Here is an 18,417-nt window from a genome sequence, read left to right on the forward strand (position 1 = left end):
AGATCCACTACCTACGCAGCTTGAAGCAGCACTTTTGGGTTTGCTCTGATTTCATCTGCTGCCCTGTGGCTCTTACACAGCTGTGTCAGGCACCTGTGGGGGAACTAATGGGCCTTAATTGTCCCAAGCAGCCTCAAACCTGGGACCTCCCTCTTGAGCTGCATTTAAGCTCAAGCCTGGGCCTTCAGTTTTGTTTTGAGCAATCTTGTAGGTGGTTCTGTTTTGGCCCTGTCTCTAGTCCTGTCTTCTAGGCATGTATCATAGCTGTATTACCCAGTTCTGCTTTTGGCCCTATCTCCTGACCGGGTGGATACTGGACTTGGTTCATCGCTTCCTCTGTGGATGGACCCTGTTAACGACGCTTGTCTCTGCTCTGCTCAGGTACTGTGGGACTATACCTGTTAGTGAAGGCATGGGGTCACCCTTAGATACTGGCTAGTCACCCGTCATGGAGCAGCCCTACTTGTGCTGTTCCCTGGTACGAAGGGCAGAAGCACCCCTCTGCTGACCAAAAAAACCCCATTAAGAAAGGCCCTAACCTCTTCTCACATGTGCAGCAGTACCTCCAATCTAGTTGTAACTGCTCATGGAAGACACCTAGCTGTTAATAAAAGAGCATTCGCCTGTAGTAGCAGTCAAAAAAGCAGCCAAAGTATCGATGGTGAGAAGATCAGTAACAGGATGGAAACCGTCACAACCCCAGCGTTGAGTGTAGAGGGTGTTTAATAGTTCCCCAGTTGAAATGTGGGTGAAGAGCTGGAAAAGAATGAGAAAGGGCTTGTTGCAATGGCCTAGAGGAGACATGGGTGATGCTGGGGGCAGCTTGCAGCAGGGTCCACGCTACAGTGGAGCTGGCACAGGCAGCAGCTTGTCTGGAGGGATCCTTGGGGGTCATGGGGCTTTTATGGCATAGTGCCAAGTGCTTTGCCCACAGCTATGTAAGAAGAGGGTTAGAAATGTGAGTTTTATGACTGGGGGGTTGTAAATGAGAATGGACCTGAAGATCAAATGGGACTGTCAGTTGGCCAGAAACCTGGTTTAAGCTGCCACTGGGTGCTGGCTTGCTTAGGGAGGTCCGCTGTTGCTGGAAACTTGTGTCCTGTGGGTGATGGTGGCCTGGGCACAGGGCTTGGCTGTACAGCGTGCGTCAGACCGCCTTGGCGAGAGATTAGCATCCTGGGAAGCTCCAAGGCAGGCTGACGCTCTGGTCCCATCCAGAGCACAAGTGGGACAGGCATCTTGGAAAGTATCCCCAAGATGAGGCTAGGGAGGGAGAGGATAGCAGCAGAAGGGATGAGCCAGCCCAAAATGAGCCAGCTCTCACCTCTTGCCTGTGCAGAGTCTCCTGCAGCCTGGGGAGCAAAAGGCCTCCACATGGCCCTGCAATCAAAAGGCCCAGGGGGAGGGGGAAGGAGGGAGCATGTAGCAGCCCCCATGGGCAAGAGGAACCCCAATCCCGATATCCGCAGCGGTTGCACACTTGCACTGAGCAGGTGGACCGGCCTGGCTCTGGCTGTTGGACCTACGTGCCACGTGCTCTCAGCCTAACTGGTGCCTCCAGCCACGCAGAGGGTCTCGCTGACCCTTCCTCAGCCCCGGTGTGACATGGCAAGGCCTCTGCCTCACCTGTGCCAGGTGAAGTTTGCACTCAGCTCGAAGGGAGGGTGGCCAGGGCATGTGATGGGAGGCATGTGAGTCCCAGCAGCCCTGCTGGGAGCTATAAATGGCATGTGTGCTCACTAGAGGAGCATGGCTGGCGGGGAGGAGGGGGAGGTGGTGGCGGGGAGGGGGGTGTTTGGTTTTGCAGTTACTCCCTTGCTCTGTAGGAGGCTGGCCCTAGAGAGTGGGAGACAGCTGTGAAGGCTGGTGGCAAGCGCGCACGTCCTCCGAGCGAGGAGGCAGATATGGAAAAGGCTTGTGCAAGCTGCAGAACCCTCCCCGGGGTGCCCAGGAGGCAAAATGGGTCTGTGGCAGAGCTGGTACTGGCAGAGGTGAGGTCTTGCTCTGGGTTGCGGTTCCTGTTTGTAGGACAGGGCATGGGAGAGCCCTTTTCTCAGTCAAGGATGTGGCTCTGTCCTCACAGCTCTGAGCTCCGGGGCTTTGCGGTCCCTCCTGCACCCTTGCTGACCCATATGTCCCTCTCCTGTCGAGGTCCTGGTTCACACCTGAGTGGAAGACATGGCCTGTGCCACTCGTGAGGAACCCCCTGAACTGCAGACGTGGGGGTGGACGTGGGCCCCCGGCTGCCCGCCCAGCTATCTCCCCAGGGGCAGGCATACAGGTGCTCTGTCCTGCCCACCCATGGCTGCAGTACAGGACCCCGTCCTCCCCTCCTGTGGACTCGAAGGTGGCTGCGGCCCATCCTGTTAAACGGAGACCCTTTTCCTTCTGACCAGTGGTCAAGTTGTGCTCGGGCGACGTGTATTTTGGTCATACCTGCCCAATCCCGTGCCCTGCATACCCCTAAGCAGAACATGTAGCCCCCAGCCCCTCTCAGTGCCTCTGCAGCCCCTCCTCCTGACCCTAGGCAGGCCCCGCAGCCCCCAGGGCCAAGCGCTGTCCCCTGCAGGGGTGGGAGCAGTGGGGCTGGAGGGTTGCTTGGAGCAACACCTGGTGCCATCTGGAAGAGGCAGGCAGGGTGGCGGTGCGGAGCTTCCCGGGGCTGTGGGCGAGGCATGGGGGCTCAGCCACGTGGCACGGCCCCTACGAGGCCACGAGAGCCTAAAGCCGGAACGGGGGAGGGAGGGCTGGAAGAGCGGGTGCCTCAGCCCCGTCTGCCTCCGTCCCGCCGCCGCCGGGCCGGGCCGTCCGCAGCAGCGTAGCGCCCCCGCCGCTCGTAGCCAGCCGGCCCGCCTCGTCCGTGTGGCCCCGGCGCGCTGCCGCTTTAAGAGCCTCCCTGCGTGTTTCAATCTGGGAGTGACGCAAGCGCAGTCGGCACGTATGCAAATCAAACGCCAGCCGCCGACCAATGGGCGCCGGCGCCTGGCGGCCGCCGGCCAATAGAGTGGCGCCTCCCGGCGGGGCGCCGGCTCGCCCCATATAAGGAGCGCCTTCGCCATAAAAGGCAACATTGTATCGCTTTATATGGGGGCGGCGCGGCGCGGCGGGGGCGGCGGCGGAGCGGGGCCGTGAGCGCGGAGCGGGTGGCGGGGCCATGGCGGGGCCGGCCTGACCCGACCCGACCCGACCCGCGCTCGCCGCCGCGATGTTGCCGAGCCAGGCCGGGGCAGGGAACGGCGCCGCCGCCGCACTGGCCCGTGGCTCGGGGCTGGGCCGGTCGCCGGTGCCGCGTGGGGCGAACGGCGGCGGGGCGGCGGCGGGGCCGCCCGGGGGGCGCCTGGAGCGGGAGGCGCTGTACAGCGGCAGCGAGGGCGACTCGGAGTCGGCCGAGGAGGAGGAGCTGGGCGGCGAGCGGCGCGGCGTGAAGCGTGGCCTGGCCGAGGCAGCGGCGGCGGCGGCGGCGGGGCCCGCGGCGGGAGCAGCGGCGGCGGCGGCTGCCTACAGTGGCGGCGGGGGCGGCGGGGCCGTGAGCGGCGCCAAGCCCGGGAAGAAGACGCGGGGCCGGGTGAAGATCAAGATGGAGTTCATCGACAACAAGCTGCGGCGCTACACCACCTTCAGCAAGAGGAAGACCGGCATCATGAAGAAGGTGAGGCCGCGGGGCGGCCGGAGGCGTCGGCTGGCACCCTCCTGTCCGTGGCTGGCGGCCCGGGGCCGGCCCGAGCGGGGAGCCGGCCGGCGGGGCCGTGCCCGGAAACGGCGGCGGCTTCCCGGTCCCGGGGCGGGGGGGAGGCCCGGCACCAGCTCCTTCCGGGGGGCTGCGCGGGAGCCTGCGGCGGGGCCGGTCGTCGCCGACGGCGGGTCCCTGGCGTCCGCGGGGCTCCGGGTAGGGCGGTCACGGTAGCACGGCCCGCGGCCGGGGGACGCCGGGTGCGCCCGGCGGTCCCCGGCCGGCTGTTGCGCCCGGGGAGGCCCGTCCCGGCGCAGCCTTCAGACCTCGGCCGGAGCTGGCCGGCGGCCCGCGGGGCCCCGCTCTGGGAGCCGCCGCTGGGTGCTGTGCCGGGCCTGGGGCACGGGCCTGGCCCGACGGGGCTGGCTCCTTCGGCCGCGGAAGGGGCCAGCGCCATGTCTCGGGCGGTCCCGAGTGCTCTCCGTGGTTCCTGGAGCAGTCGCGCAAAGGCAGGCTAGAAACTCGGGGGGTTTCGTGTGCGGTTGGATGCCGCTGGCTCATCTGCATCCCCGCTGGTGCTCGTAGCGTTCTCTGGACGACCGGGTGGTGCTGCATCCCAGCCGAGCTGGGCTTCGCGCACCCTGGGAGGGTGGGAATGGTTGTGGGGTACTGCTTGGCACGTCCTGGCTGGGCGGGATGCAGAGTGAGGCCATCCTGCCTGTGGTAGCTTGTGCAAGACCACCCCACCGAGTGTGCCATGATGGCATACGAAGAGCGTTCTTCCTAGCCCACAGGTCAATCCTGGGGGGTGGTAGCCTCACCGCAGGGGTGTTTGGGTGCAGCTGTGGTTAGGAGAGTGAAGACTGAGAGGGGAATCTGGGTTCCGGCCCGGCTGGGGTGTCAGTGAGGGGAAAGAGGTAGCAGAGACACGTGGGCTGAGTAGCATCCTCTCACGTGGCTCAGCAGAGGTGAGGTGGGGCAGGCATCCAGATGTGTCTGGAGAAACTGGTGGGATTTCCCGAATGGGGACAGCCCAGTGTCCCCATGTCGTCAGGCCACTCTCCTGAGGGGACCACTCTTTCCTTGTGGCCCCTTGGCGTGCACATCCCCTAAGGGTATGCTAAAGGAGACGGGAACACAGCACCGGGCGCTTCAACCTCGTAGGGAACCAACCTTGAGTTGGTTTTGGAGGCGACAGCTCCTCTGGGGTGACAGGGAGCCAGAGCTGGTGTGAGCAAAAGGAGGGCCGTGCTGGGAGCGCTGGGACATGCCAGGGACTCTTGTCCCGCACTGTATGTGTCCCTGCCGTCTGTGACTCCCTGTTCTTCCCTTGTGCTGCTGGCAGGCTTACGAGCTTTCCACGCTGACTGGCACTCAAGTCCTGCTGCTGGTGGCCAGCGAGACAGGCCACGTGTACACGTTTGCCACACGGAAGCTGCAGCCCATGATCACCAGTGAGACGGGGAAGGCGTTGATCCAAACGTGCCTCAACTCCCCAGACTCGCCCCCGCGCTCGGACCCGACCACTGACCAGCGCATGAGCGCCACGGGCTTTGAGGAGACGGACCTCACCTACCAGGTGTCTGAGTCGGACAGCAGTGGGGAGACCAAGGTAACATTCCTGTACTCAGCCGCACGCCTGGGCACCCTGGGGGGCACGGGCTGCGCCCGTGGAGCTGTGCCGGGGGTCCTGATCATCCCCAGCCCTCCTTGAATGGAAGCTGAGGACGGGTCCCCTTTTGCTGCGACTCCACTGAGCTTGTGCCGTGGCCTCTCGGGGCTGGCTCCTTCACTTGGCTGGTGGTAGCGGTGATTCGGAGAGGGAGGGCAGTGGGTGGCAGGTGTCCTGGCCCTGGCCTTTGCAGCGGGGCTCCCCACCAGCCCAGCCCACCCCCCTGGCCAGCACTCGGCGCTGTTATCTCTCCCTGGGCGTCTCCATGCTCTTGCACTCATTGATAAAAATTTGATTCTGCCTCCATGGCCTTATAAGGCCTGGTTTCCCTCGCCAGAGTCCCTGGCAGGGCCCCTCACATTCCTTATAAGCTGCAGCTGTCTCTTGCTTTGGTGCTGTTTTGGAAGGGGGCAGGGAGGACATGGGGAATGGAAACATTTGGCTGGACGGACTGCTTGTGCTCCCTGCCTGGTATCCCTGCAGGCACTGGCCCTTGCCTGCCCGTGCTACTTGTGGCCTCTCGGCTGGGGCACTGCAGAGGGCCTGCCCGTGGGTGCAGAGTCAGGCAATGGCCCTTTTCTGCTGGAAGTGCCCTGTCTTGTCCCTGCGTCCCCTGGTGCTGTTCCTCGGAGCTGTTGCAAGAAAGCTGGCTCCCATATCCCTGCTGCTTCCTTTGCAGGCTGGTGCTCAGGTCAGCCGCCGCTTGGAGATGGGAGGCAGGGGAGTTTGTGGTGCAAGGCTGGGATGACGTGCTGAACTGGGGGTTGTGCCACAGCTTCCCGGGCCGGTGTGGAGTGCTGTTGGGTGCTGCAAGTTGCTGCAGCTCTGCTGTACCTGTGCTTGTGGTGTGGGTACTGGGCTTGCTGCAAAAGCATCCTTCCAGATGAACTGTGGCCTTGCTCTAGGAGCCCTCTACACGAGCCACAGCAGCATCCTAGCCATACTGTAGCCGCTAAACATTAAGCAGACAGAACCTGGGTGTTTGAGATCTCTGTGCTGTAATCCCAAAGGCAGCGAGTGCAGCCCTGAGACATGCCCAGCATGTTGTCTGGGGCTGCAGGGGTGTTCAGCTGCATGTTTGTATCCTGTGGCAGCCCAGCGGCTCTGGTCAGGGTGCTGCCGGGTACCCAGCAGCCACGATTCCTCCATGCCCTCTTCCCCATGTGTGTGCTATGCTGCACCAAGCAAGAGCTTATCGTTGCTGAGCTCTGAGAAATATCAGCAGTCCCGGAGATCCCCGCAGGCAGAGGAGCTGCGGTGGGCCCAGGTGTTGCTGGCTGGAGAGCTCTGTGCTGGAGCCCAGAAGAGTCCCTGGGAAGGCTTCCCACTGATGGGAGCCCAGCAACAGTCCTGGCTGTCCCAGTCTGGCGTGACTCCCCTGGGTGCCTCTGATTCCTAGCGTGAGCTGTGCCAGCCCTTTCCAGTAGGCAAAGGAGCCCATTGTCACCAGCAGCTTCTCCCTTGTGCAGCCTGTGTTTTGTAAGGATTTGTGTCTCTTGGGCTTCTCCTGGATGAAAAGACAAGTCCTGTGGGCGTTTTGTAATGAGACAAATTACCTGTGCCTGGGGTAATTTGGAGGTGCAAGAAGCGCTGTGCATGGCAGCTGACCTGTCCCTGGCATGGGGCTTGCCCACATCATGTCTGTTTAAGATTTTCCCTGAAAATACTGCTAGGTGGCCCCAAAGGAAGTCTGCTCTTGGGGTGCAGTTACCCTGCAGAGGAGATCTTAAACACAACTTCTCTCTGCCCGCTTTCTGATGCAACGCCTGTAGTGTCCTGCAGGCTCCGTCCCAGTACTCATGAGCGGTAGTGCTTAGTGTGGGGTGCCTTGTGGCCACAGCTGGCATTTGGTGTGGGGCTGGAGGAGCCCTGTGGTCCTGTCTTCTGCCTGACATTCTGGCTAAACCTACCCCTGGCCTACTGAGGGTTCTTGTCATGGCAAACCCTGGGGCTAGGGACAGTCCCCCCCGACCCTCCCCAGTCCTGTGCCTTCTGCAGGGCTGGAAGCCTAGTTTGGTGTTCTGGTAGAGCTCACCCCAATTCAGATAGACCAGGAAGCCCCCTGAGGATGAATGGAGCCTGTGGGTGGGCCATGCTAGGTGGCTGGCATCTTTGCTGAGGGGTGGGTGGTACACAGGGCTGGGTTATGGGTGCCTTATTGGAGGAGGTGGCAGGAAATTAAGTGCCTGGACTGTTAGGTCCACCCACATAGGATGCTCTGAGAGGGTTGGGCAGTTGCTCCCTGGTCTTCCTGTGAACTCCGATTCCTGGACCTCTGTATGGACAAAACCTGCTTGTGTTCAGATGCTGCAGCAGTGGGGGGAGCAATGCAGCCAGGATGTTACCTGCAGTCGGCAGCTTGCCGGTATTGCTTTGCGCTACAGCCAGCAGCAGCTATGAGATCCTCCTGCTGTGCCAAACCCAAACTCTTTGCTGGGGAGCTGAGCTCGGACTGCAGCTGGCACTGGGACACGCTGTGCTTTCAAGACAGCAGCTATATCCTTACAATGATACTGTCATCCACTGACCTGTCTGATCTTTTGCAGACCTCAAAGGACACAGTGCCCTCATGTAATTTCTTGAGTGTGGTTGTGTGGGAGAGGGGATTTTGGAGGGAGCTCAGGGGCTCTAGATTGGGGTGAGAGCACGGGAGTAGCCCTGATGTGGTCATCTCTTTTTGGGGTGGGGGGGAAAGGTGGGACTTTCTACCCCATGTGGAATGCAGAGCGGGTGTTGCAGACCGGATTGGGATTCTCCACGTACCTCCAAGGCCAAGTGTCCTGCAACATTCACATAACAGCACTGGCTGGTGAGGCCTGGGCCATGCTGAACAGCATTGTCCCAGGCAGCCTCCAGAAGCTGTGGAGTGGGATCGCTTCTGTCCCCAAGACCCTACTATGGTCCAGGATGGGCATCAGATGGCCTGGGCCGTGCCCTGTGATGCACTCATGCTGTATAGCATTTATCAAGCATGCACGGTGGTGTGGGTCTGTGCATACATCTCCTGCTGCTATGCTGCACCTCTCTGCTGTGCGTTGATTCCCCAGGCCACTGCTCTGCAAACTGACATTTGCAGTGAGCTATGGTGGGGAATGGATGTGAAGCTGGATCCGGAAGGGAAGGGCCCTCAAGGCTGCTGTGCTGCCTCAGGGCTTGTCCGTGGCCCCTTGGGTAATCTCTGCTGAAGGTGACCCATGACTTGGCTCCTATTGAAGGCTGGCCTCGTGCATGTAGTCTGGGCTTTGCAGGGTGCGGGGGGGGGGGGTGCAAGGTGCCTAGGGGTTCTGGGGCATCCCAGACAGGCATGGGGAGGAGGCACCAGGTGTCCGATCCCAAGGGCTCTCCCAGCTCTGTACTGGGAGGTATTGCTGCAGCCCAAGAGAAACACAGTAAAGATGGGGAGAAATCTGAGTCTCACCTGTGGCAGAGTAGGGAGGGGAGAGATGGGGCATGCATGGTTCGAGCCTGCTGGCACAGCATCCCTCCCAAAGCACCTTTGCTGTTCTGATCATGCTGAGGTTTGCCCTCATGCTACTAGGGAGTCCTGGGAATCCCCCTGAGTAAGGTGCTGTGAATCTTTTGGGGTGCCCTCTCCAGCCCTGAGAGTACAGAGTATGGAGGGATGCTAAGCACCCTGTCTGCTTGGGGACTATATTTCAGGGGTGTACAGCTTCAGGGCTATGCCTGGGGGTGAGGGAGCCTGGCTCTTCCAGCTGGGAACAGGACCAGCCCTGCTCTGCTATGGCTCCCATGACCCAGTGGGCTGCGGGGGAGCTCTGCCCTGTCACCCACGTGGGGAGGGCACCCACAGGCTCCACGTCCCATGTGGGTTGGCAGGAGTTTGTGGTTGAGCTAATGGAAAGTGCCTCTGCTGGGCTCCGCTCTGTTATCACGTGCCTCTTCTAATTCGGACTTCAGGGATTGCGGTGCCAAGGCGGAGGGGCGTTGCTCTCCTCCCTCCCCGGGCCCTGGGGCACGGCTGAGTGCCCGGGATTGGCTCCCCCTGTCCAAAATGGGCTGCCTTCCCTTTTTTAGCTGTTCGTTGAGCTGTGAATTCCTCGTTTCTGGCAGCCTGACAAGCTGGGAACAAGGCTTAGCATGTGGGAGAGCTGGGCCCACCAGCCTGCAGCGGGAGGGGTGGGAGTGTGGCAGCCTTAACTCTTCCCAGGCGTGCTGGCAGCCATGGCAGGGCACGGGGACAGAAGGTCCCTTGCAGCCTGTGGCATGGTCTCCTGTGGAGCGCTGTATTTGTAGTCTGCTCTTGGACAGTGGAGCAGAGCGGGAGAGGGGCCGTGGAGACCCTGGGTATCCGAAAGGGGATCCGGGGGGAGGAGGCATGTTAGGTGAAGTGTGACTGCCAGGGGCAGCAGGGATCATGCTGGGCTTGGTTGGTTCCTGCAGATCCAAGCCACGTCCAGTCATATGGTTTGTGGCTGTGGAAACTGGGGTGTTAACATGCCCTGCAGCGTGGCATACATGTTCCTCCCTTGTTTGCAGACCCAGGAGGCCAGCTCCTCAGGCTAGCGTTGGCTCAGCTCAGGGTCCTTTCCCTCCTGGTGCTCAGCTTCCTTGGCGATGCTGTCCTCAGACAGGCACAGAGCTCCGATGCTCCTTGCGGGACCATGGTGCGTGCTGGCTGTAGCTAACATGGGGAGTCCTTTGGAAGCGTTTGCCTCATGCCCGTCTCCTGCTAGCAGACTGGCAAATGCGTGCTTCCCCTGGCTAGGTTCTCCCCTTTTCTCCAGGAGATTTGTGGAGGCATTCCCAAGGGCCTGCCAAAGTGGTGTCAATGCTGGGTTTGGGCCTCCCTGGTGTCCGGGTTTGGCCTTACTCACCTCTCCCTTGCTGCTTTCAGCGTACAGCTGCCTTTAAGAGCCAGTTCTTGGCTTGTTCTCGGCCATGTGTTTCCTGCCATGAGGGAAGTGATGTGTGTTCCTGACAGGACACAGTGTGTTTGCCTTTACGTCTGTCCCTGCAAGGACTGCTTTTGCCTGCTGTGTGCCAAAAAGAGGCTGCTCTCTTATTAGAGGCTATGGGGACTCCTGGGGAGGGGAAGGGTTGCTTTGTCCCCTGGTGTCTTGCAGGGAAGCCTCTCGGGGGACCTGTGTGGCCCTGGGCTTGTATCCAAGGCTTACACTGAGCTCTCTCCAGCTCTCCTCATGCTGCGTTATTGGGCACAGTCTCCTCATGTTTGCAGAAGCAACTCCTCTCTGCTACCCTGGCTCTGCTCCGTGTGCTGGCAGCAGGCTCTGGGAGTATGGTTTAGCACGGGGATGCAACCTATGGAGCCTGGTTTGGTCTCATGGGCAGATGTTGACCAGATCCAAGGGCTGGTCTGAGTTGTCACAATCTCTCCTTCCCCAGGACGCACTGAAACCAGCGTTCACTGTCACCAACCTGCCGGGGACAACGTCCACCATCCAGACAGCCCCCACCACCTCGACCTCCATGCAGGTCAGCAGTGGCCCGTCATTCCCTATCACTAATTACCTGGCGCCAGTGTCTGCCAGCATCAGCCCCAATGCCGTCACCAGTGCCAACGGGACAGTGCTGAAGACTACTGGAGCCAGTGCAGTGACATCTGGGGGCCTCATGCCGATACCCACCAGCTTCACCCTCATGTCAGGTCAGTGCCTTTAGGGGCTGAGGACTGCATCCATCCATCTCTGCACCTGGAGTGTGTTGCTGCCCTCTCGGGAGGCGACCTAGTGGCAGGAGGAAGCGGAGTGGTTGCTGCTGTAGGGTGAACCTGGCTGGGATTCCTTGCTCGAGCCCAGCCAGGCCAGTGGCTGGAGAAGGGTCATGTAGTGACTGTTTCCTTAGAGTGTTGCTAGCTGGCCCTGCTGCTGGGAAGGGCGTGGTGGCAGGGAGCTGAGCTGGGACCCCAGGGCAGCACCAAGAAGCCTGGAGGGAGTGAAAAGAGCTGGTGGTGACAAAGCCTTTCTTTCTCCCTCCTTTCGGCAGGTGCTTCCCTTTCTCCGGGGACCCCTACCATTCCTCTCACTCAGTTACAGCCGCACTCCCTGGCTCTTTCCAGCCAGCAGGGCCAGGTGGTCACAGGTACGGCTGGACAGCTGCAGCAGGCACAACAGACAGTCTTCCGCTTCCCTGCCAGAGCTGGAGGGCAGATTGTGTCGCTGACAGGTCAGCACTCGCTTCTCCTCCGCTTGCTTGAGGTGGGGGGATGGAGGCGTCTGTGGGGATCCTGGTCCTGGCCAGAGAGCTGACCCCCAGCTGAGGTGGGAGCACAGAGGAGCACAGGGCACCCTGGCTGTGGCTGCGGGGGGAGAGGTGGGAAGACAGGGCAGAGAATGCTTGGCATAGGCAGGAGCAGCATCCTGGGGGATGCAGACCAAGGGAAGCAGCGGGTTGTCAGTCTCCTGCCCCAGGGTTTGCCCTGTGGCTGGCGAACGCAGAGGAGACAAGTCCCTGGTGTAGCTATGCTGAGGCTGAACTGTGCTGCTTAGGAAGACTGATGGAAGGAGACCACAGGGGCTCAGATGCCCAGTGGATGTTTTTTGAGTGCTGGCATTTGGCTCTGAGCAGCTGCCCTTGCTTTTGTGTTTGGATCTGCAGTCAGTCACTGAACCACAGTGCAGAGGATAGATGAGGAGAGACCCAGAGCAGAGGACGGAGTGGTGCTGCTGTGCTGCCTTGTGTGCATTGTCCTTTGTAGGAATTTCTGGTTGCGTTGAGTGAAGGCTCTCCAGGTATTGTACTGGGGCTGGACATGCTCCTGGCTGGAGTTTCAGAGCAGGGCTAGGCTTTCCTTTTTGAAGGCAGCCATCATCTGAGGACCAGCACTGAGAGTGAGACAGTGTTTCTTGTGTCCTGCCTGTTTGTGCCCAAATCGATGAGTCTGATAGCCTGCATGTTTTCTTGGAGCCCTTACAGCTTCCACGGGCCCTGGCAGACAGCGTGATGCTATGCAAGGGGACCAGATTTCCTTTGTGATCTGTAGGAGCTAAGAGAATAATGGACGTGTGTCTCTGTGGTGTGGTGTGTGGGGAGATGCCCGGTCTGAGCGAGGTGGCCAGGGATTCCTGCTCTCTGGCATCCCTTGCTCTTCCCTCTGGAGACAGGACCTGAGCCTGAGGGGAGCTTTCTGTGCCGAGCTCCGTCTCTGGAGCTGCAGAGCTTTGCGGTGAGTGGGCTGGGCCGGAGGCTGTGTGGCTGTGTCCCTGCAGCTCTGGGATGCACACATTGTGGCCAAATGGTCTCTAATCCCTGTGTAGGGCACTGTGATGTCCTTGAGATCATAAGCTGGGTGAGATAGCTGTTCCCCAAGTGCCCTGTGGAGGGTGGAGCTGGGCTCCAGAGTGTGAAGGCAGTGGGGCCCAGCTGGCCTGGGTATTTGGACTGTCTCAGTTCTGCTCAGTGCAGCGAGATGATCCTTGCGGGGCTGACCGAGCATGGGCAGTGCTGGGCCCTCTCCTTCCAACATCTTCTGTGCTGTGTCTTGGTGGAGCCAGGAATGGTCAGGAGGGCCCCAGAGATTCCTGAACCATGCCTGAGAGCTGGACAAAAGCTGGTGTGGCCTTTCCTTTTCTCTCCGGAGCCCTGTAGGTCAGCTAACCCCTCCTTGGGCCCTGTGTGTCAGGAAAGAGCAGGTTTTTGCCTGCTCTTTGGGGTCGGGCCTGGCTTCTGCCACGTGCTGCTTTTGCCTGGCCTTCCCCATGCAGCAGAGCTGTGTGCGGCCAGAGAAGGACTGGGGGGCTTTCACATGGCCCAGAGTGCCTGTATCCCTGCTGAGCCACAGGCTCATGGGCTCCTCTCTCTCCCCAGGTGGTACCATGGCTCAGCAGGTCCCAGTCCAGGCGATCCAGGTGCACCAGGCACCGCAGCAAACGTCTCCCTCCAGCGACAGCAGCACTGACCTTACCCAGACCTCTTCCAGCGGAACAGGTAATTGGGACATTATGGTAACCATGTTCTGTCTTCCTAACCACTGCTGGTAACAACCCACAACAATAGACCTGCTCCCTGCCCAGGATCCTTCTTCAGACCAACTCTATCCCGGCCTTTCTGACAGTTTCCCAGGTGTATTTATCCCTGTTGCCAGCCCCTATGCTACGCTATATCTAGGTAGATGCTGCTGGGCATAGGGCACCTTACAGGGGGTTTTAGAGCCTCTCCAGATACATCATCTGCTCTTACTTGTAGCATGGAGCTGGGAACAGGTTGCCCAGTTCTCAGATGGCTTCTTAGTGAGCTGGCATTGCCCCTAGCACAAGGCATTGGCTTGTACCTACACGGTTTTTACTGTATGTGCAGAGGACACCTCTGTTGTCAGCAAAATCTGAGTTCAGGTGCCTGGATGCAGGCTGAATCCAGTTCAACAGCTTTATTAAAGCTTCATCAGGAAACATGTATCTCAAGCTGAATTCAGTCCTGGGATATTTGGCTACCGTGCTTTTCTGCCCTCTCATACTCACTCATGAAAGGAGAGGTTTGAACTCTCCTGCCTGTTCCCTGGGGCTTTTCCCCAAGAGCCTGGGGGAACCAGATGGGTATCTCCATGCACTTGCTGCTTCAGGACATCATGCCGAGGGTGGCTGAGGGAAGGGTGCTGAGCAGGCGTGTGAGTGTAGTGGACTCCTTTCGCATGGCTCACATGTAGTCTGTCCTGGTGCCAGTGACCCTCCCGGCGACCATCATGACGTCATCTGTGCCAACCACTGTGGGTGGCCACATGATGTACCCCAGCCCACATGCTGTGATGTACGCGCCCACATCTGGCCTTGCGGACGGTGGACTTGCAGTTCTCAACGCTTTCTCACAGGCGCCCTCAGCGATGCAGGTGTCCCACGGCCAGGTCCAGGATCAGGGTAAGACAGCTATCTGGGTCAGTGCTCCCTTAAGTGCTCTGACACTCTGATTTTTCTCATCTCGCCTGTATTTATGCTGTGTATTAATTTCAAAGAATTTTCCTCTAAGCAGTCCTAGCGGCTGTACAGAGGCCTGGCAAGGGTGATGCTTGATGTGCGCTTTTAGATCCCACCGTTCTGCTATGCAAAGGATGGCTTGAGCTGTTTGCTGGGGAAAAAGGGTGAGGGTTGCTGGGACAGGTGGCACATGGGGCAGGCTGTGGAGGGAGCTAGGAGGCTCAAGAGGAGATGTGGTTGCATGAGGGGGCAAAGCAGCATGAAGCTATGGAGGCAAGACTTGGATTGAGGGCTCGTGCCTGCTTCTCCCAGCGTTTGGAAAACTAGCGCATGTGGCTTTCTCCTGGGATGCCTCCATGTATGCAAACAGGCACCTTCATCCTTGTGAAGCTCCATGGAGCTCAGAGAAAGGACTCGTGGGGGAGCACTCTTTAAGGGACAGTGTCATTCGTGCTCTTTCTCTGTGGCAGGTGGCGTCCCCCAAGTGTTCCTCACAGCCCCATCAGGCACCGTTCAGATCCCAGTCTCAGCTGTCCAGCTTCACCAGGTAGGCGCAGAGTGGTACTCGCAGATGTTCAGGGGGTGTCCTTGCTCTGCCCCTGCCTGCACATCCTTTGTGGGTCTGGGCAGACCCAGGCCCTTGGGTAGGGCCAGTCGTCAGGTCTGGGAAAGCTGTCGATGCCGCCCACCTTTGGGTGAGGAAGTCTTGCCCTCTTCGGACAGGTGCCCAGAAAGGACAGTGCCACCCTGGCTGCTGGCACACGTGGTCTCAGGGCATGCTGTCCCCCAGTGCTTCCTCCTCCCTTTTCTCTCTAGATGGCTGTCATCGGGCAGCAGAGCAGCAGTGGCAGCAGCCTGACGGAGCTGCAGGTGGTCAACTTGGACACCTCACACAGCGCCAAGAGTGACTGAGAGGCCTCTGCTGCCGGCCTTGTGCTGTCCCTGGCTTGTCATGCCAACGCCAGGGCTGGTGGCAATTCCTTCTCATACAGACTGCACCAGTTATTTATTGTTGCCTTTTCACGTTTCCTTCATCCACACATGCACACACACACACACGCACCCACCCACCCACACACACACACCGGCATGCGCGTGGGGCTGCAGGACCCACCTGGGGTGGAGCTGTGCTGGGGCCATGCAGGGCTTGGGGTCGTTTGGATGCTGCGATAGCTGTGCTTGTCTCACGCCAGCCAAAGAAACTTGTCTCTTGAGAGGAGGATTGCTCTGCTCTGTAAATAAATACTGCGGGCCATTCCCAGCTGGAGGCTCTGGCTCCTTCTGGGTGCTCCGAGTCACCTTGCCCATGAGTGTTTGCTCTGCGTGGGGCTCAGCTCAGACCCAGAGCTGTCCTGCGGGCGCAGCTTGGAGCAGAGTGGGCTGAGGCTGTGCTGCTGGCCTCAGCAATGTGCCTTTGTGGGGGTGACAGGTCTTGGCCACAGCAACTCACCCTGGGCTCTGGACAGGGGGGAGTGGCCGGCTTGTGTGTGCATCTCTGGTTGGGTCGGTGTGCCCTCCCTCTGGAGGGCAGGGCACAGCCTGTGGCACGTGGCCCCGTCCTCCTCGTCCTCGTATGCACTACAGTGAGCCCTCTGCCCTCAGTGCCTCCTTTCTGGGCCACCTGGCAGATTTGCAGCCTGCCCCGGCAGCTGCCCTCGCACAGCTGAGGTGGTCAGTGGATGCCCAGGAGCACAGCAATGCCCCGGAGAGCTCCTGGGGGGGCTCTGTGGCCGGCCCAGCCCCGCACTCTCCTCTCAGCCCTCGCACTGCTTGCGGACTCCGTACACCCAGGGGAACGTGGCTGGGTCTTTCGCACATCCCCCTGCAGCTCCAGCCAGTGCTTTCTAAATTTCTGTGTCTGATGCAAGGTGGAGAAACAACTCAAGTGTCAAAGGGAAGAGCCCATGGGGCACTGAGCTGCTGGGCAGGCGGCAGGCTCTTCCCCTGAGCACCAGGGTGACCTGCAGGCCATCCTGGGCTGTGGAGGAGCAGCTGTGATGCCTGTGCAGGCTCAGCAAGGCTGGGGGAGAAGGGCTGGAGCGTGCTTGGTCCTGCATGGGAGTTGCTGTGAATGGCTCTGCTACCTAGCCCTGTCCCTGGAGGGAGAGTGAGCAAGTGAGAGAAGCTGCTGAATCCTTAGGGGAAGAAGCAGCTACTGTAACTTTTTTTTTTTAAGTTAAAGACAAAAGAAGCCTTGGAGAAAAAAGAGAAAAAAAAAAAAAAAAAGAAAATTACTTTATTTTTCTAAGTGTTAAACTCAGTATTTATGTAATTCTTTAAGGAATAAAAGTTTGGCTCCTGTACAGTTTTCATGGGGTTTGTACCAGGGGGATGGGAGAGGGGTGGGTGGGCATGGAGGCAGGAAAGGGGCCTTGCTTTTGAGTTTGTATTGTAACCTTGGACATGTTCCCTCAGCATTAGCGTTTAAGCTGCGCTCTCCACCCACCAGCATGTGCCAGGGATCAAGCTGAACCGAGTGGGATGCTTGTTTCCCACTTACCTGTACTGAGGATTCCATACCCATCATTTTGGGCTTAATGGGCAGAAGGCAAGTGAAGCAGTGGCTGGTCTCTAGAAGTGGGAAACCCATCCCTCAGGAGCAAGGGGCTTGCAGTGTGCCTGGGAGCTGGAGACAGGCTGGGTTTTCTGTTGGCCACCCTGTTCACCTCTGGTCCTGGGACCTGCAGCTGTTCTGTCACTGCTCTCGGTGCAGAGCAGTGCTACCTGTGACTGCCTAAGGGATACGGGCATCCCCATTCCTCCCTGGGTGGCGAGTGGCCAGCAATGGCTGATCCCTGCTCTCCCTGCTCGCTGCGCAGGTAGCATCTCCTGAACTCCTAGCTGATGATCTGGGCTGTAGTTCCCCCTCTACAGCCCTTCCTTGGTGCACAGATTTGGACAGGTCCCTTCCAGGACCCCTGTGCAAAGAGCTCCGACAACAGTCTTTCAGCCCTCAGTCTGTTACACAGCCTGGGAAGGGCTTGTGGGGAGTAGGGTGGCCCATCTGGTGAGAGTGACATTGCATGCTGCCTCCCCTTAGTATCCTTGCTCTAAGAGTGATGCGTACCCTGCAGCTCGGAGCATGCGGGAGTGCTGTGCCATGCCCCATTGCTAGGTGTATGCAAGATGCTCAGTGATGCTTCCAAAACAAGGCTGGGTACCTAGGAATTCATCCAGGGAGAAGAATGGGGTTGGTGTTTGCATTGTCCGTTGCCCCAGCACATCAGTGTGGCCTGGCTTTGCTCCGCTTTGCTTACACGAGCACAGTGGAGCAGAGCCATTGGGCCAGGATGGCAGGAGTGCCCCTGCTGCTGCAGGGAGTCTGACTGCATCCCCTCCCTGGCTCCCCAAAGGCAACTGCTGGTTAAACGCTAATGGTGTATTTTATTTAAGTGCAGACTTGTAAGAACACTTGTGTATCAGGGATGAAATGGCATTTATTGTGTGGTGACATTTTTAGTTCATTTTACTGGTTTGAGGGTTGTGTGTGTGCGTGCGTGTGTGCGCGTGTGTTCGCATAAGTGTGTGTGGGATTATTTTTTTTTTCCCCTCCAGTTTCCAGGGTTGTGTTTCTGGAAGGATGTGGAAGTAATCACAGTACTATGTACAGAGCTTTCTTTTGTATTAAAAAAAAAAATTACTCTTTCAATAAATGTTATCATTTTGTGCACAGATTTGGGATCTTGGCCATGCTTTGCGTGAGGGGACGACACACACCTTAGGGCCAGTGAATGGGGATCAGAGGCAGATTCCTGCACCCGTTCGTGTACTGCGGCGGTTGGGGGCTGTCTGGGCATGATGTGGCAAAGAGGGGCTCTTTGCAAATGTCTCCATGCCCGCTGCCTCCTGCGCAGGTGAGACCTGAGGAGCTGGACTTCTGCTCTGGGAGTCCTGGGGCCACAGGGGGCCTGCGGTGGACATCAGGGCTGTGAGGGCTGTCCTTTCTGAAAGCTCAGGAAGGGTGCTGCTGGTGAGCAGGGCATGGTGTTGAGTCAAGAGAACTAAAAACCAGGAATGAGGAGAAACAGGGACTTTTGAAAAAGAAAAGGCTTGTTCTAGTTCATGGCTGTTAACAGGGGGGAGCAGGAGGACCTCAAGCAAGAGGTAGAACGGGGAGGACAAACAGCCCATGTTGCTTATGGAGTAGTTAGGCAATAACTTCCTTCCAATAAAAAAATTCCTAAAGAGGA

At 59.0% G+C, this 18,417-nt stretch overlaps 1 protein-coding gene across 2 annotated transcripts; it reads left to right on the forward strand.

Annotated features, from left to right (window-relative positions):
- The first annotated feature begins 3,205 nt into the window (after window positions 1-3,205).
- Window positions 3,206-17,901, forward strand: SRF (serum response factor). Of its 2 annotated transcripts, XM_059832935.1 has the most exons (8): window positions 3,206-3,649; window positions 5,016-5,282; window positions 10,707-10,968; window positions 11,307-11,486; window positions 13,128-13,247; window positions 13,979-14,170; window positions 14,698-14,774; window positions 15,044-17,901. In XM_059832935.1, exons 1-8 carry the CDS (start codon window positions 3,206-3,208, stop codon window positions 15,137-15,139), a joined length of 1,638 nt encoding a protein of 545 aa, XP_059688918.1. In that variant the 3' UTR covers window positions 15,140-17,901. The 2 variants fall into 2 exon arrangements, with proteins under 2 accessions (XP_059688918.1, XP_059688920.1); XM_059832937.1 differs by lacking the exon at window positions 11,307-11,486.
- Window positions 17,902-18,417: the final 516 nt, after the last annotated feature.

The sequence above is a fragment of the Gavia stellata genome, chromosome 37 (genome assembly GCF_030936135.1).
Source record: "Gavia stellata isolate bGavSte3 chromosome 37, bGavSte3.hap2, whole genome shotgun sequence".
Taxonomy (NCBI): Eukaryota; Metazoa; Chordata; class Aves; order Gaviiformes; family Gaviidae; genus Gavia; species Gavia stellata.

Excerpts from the sequence above, each read along its gene's own strand:
- SRF (XM_059832935.1), top strand. The coding sequence starts at position 3,206 with ATGTTGCCGAGCCAGGCCGGGGCAGGGAACGGCGCCGCCGCCGCACTG. Across the intron at positions 11,487-13,127 it reads GCAGATTGTGTCGCTGACAG|GTGGTACCATGGCTCAGCAG; the intron begins GTCAGCACTCGC and ends CTCTCTCCCCAG. Across the intron at positions 14,775-15,043 it reads CAGCTGTCCAGCTTCACCAG|ATGGCTGTCATCGGGCAGCA; the intron begins GTAGGCGCAGAG and ends TTTTCTCTCTAG.